Source organism: Cystoisospora suis (assembly GCF_002600585.1).
Source record: "Cystoisospora suis strain Wien I chromosome Unknown contig_2575, whole genome shotgun sequence".
Classification (NCBI taxonomy): domain Eukaryota; phylum Apicomplexa; class Conoidasida; order Eucoccidiorida; family Sarcocystidae; genus Cystoisospora; species Cystoisospora suis.
The window spans coordinates 43330-43706 of record NW_027155373.1 but is presented as its reverse complement, the minus strand read 5'-3'; the positions used below and the strand labels follow the sequence as shown (position 1 = coordinate 43706).

Below are 377 nucleotides of genomic sequence, written 5' to 3'. Positions count from 1 at the left end.
AATCATCAGGGGACAGGAGGGTGTCTCGTTCCTTTAACAAAGGATAAGAGAGGAATTGACTACTCAAAGGATTTCTTTGGCCGCCCTGCCTTTCTGACGGTGTCTGGACAGCTAGCTGTCGAGCCATACTGCTGTGCAATGTCTGATGTCTACACCTTTGGTCCGACGTTTCGAGCTGAGAATTCACACACATCAAGACATCTAGCAGAGTTCTGGATGGTCGAACCGGAGATAGCTTTTGCGACTCTCGAGGACAACATGAATGTAGCCGAAGCCTACGTTCGCTTCTGCGTCCAGTGGGTACTCGAGAACTGCCGAGCAGGTCAGTAGGAATCTGCAGTGAAAGGATAGGACAACAAGAAAGAGAAGAAGAAGAA

At 49.1% G+C, this 377-nt stretch overlaps 1 protein-coding gene across 1 annotated transcript in view; it reads left to right on the top strand.

Moving 5' to 3' along the window:
• The first annotated feature begins 1 nt into the window (after window position 1).
• Window positions 2-377, top strand: part of CSUI_005328 (asparagine-trna ligase) — a 2761-nt gene continuing 2385 nt past the window's right edge. Inside the window, exon 1 of the mRNA XM_068065504.1 lies at window positions 2-322. Coding sequence (XP_067922529.1) covers window positions 139-322 — 184 coding nt within the window. The 5' untranslated portion in view covers window positions 2-138. The remainder of the gene's footprint in view (window positions 323-377) is intronic.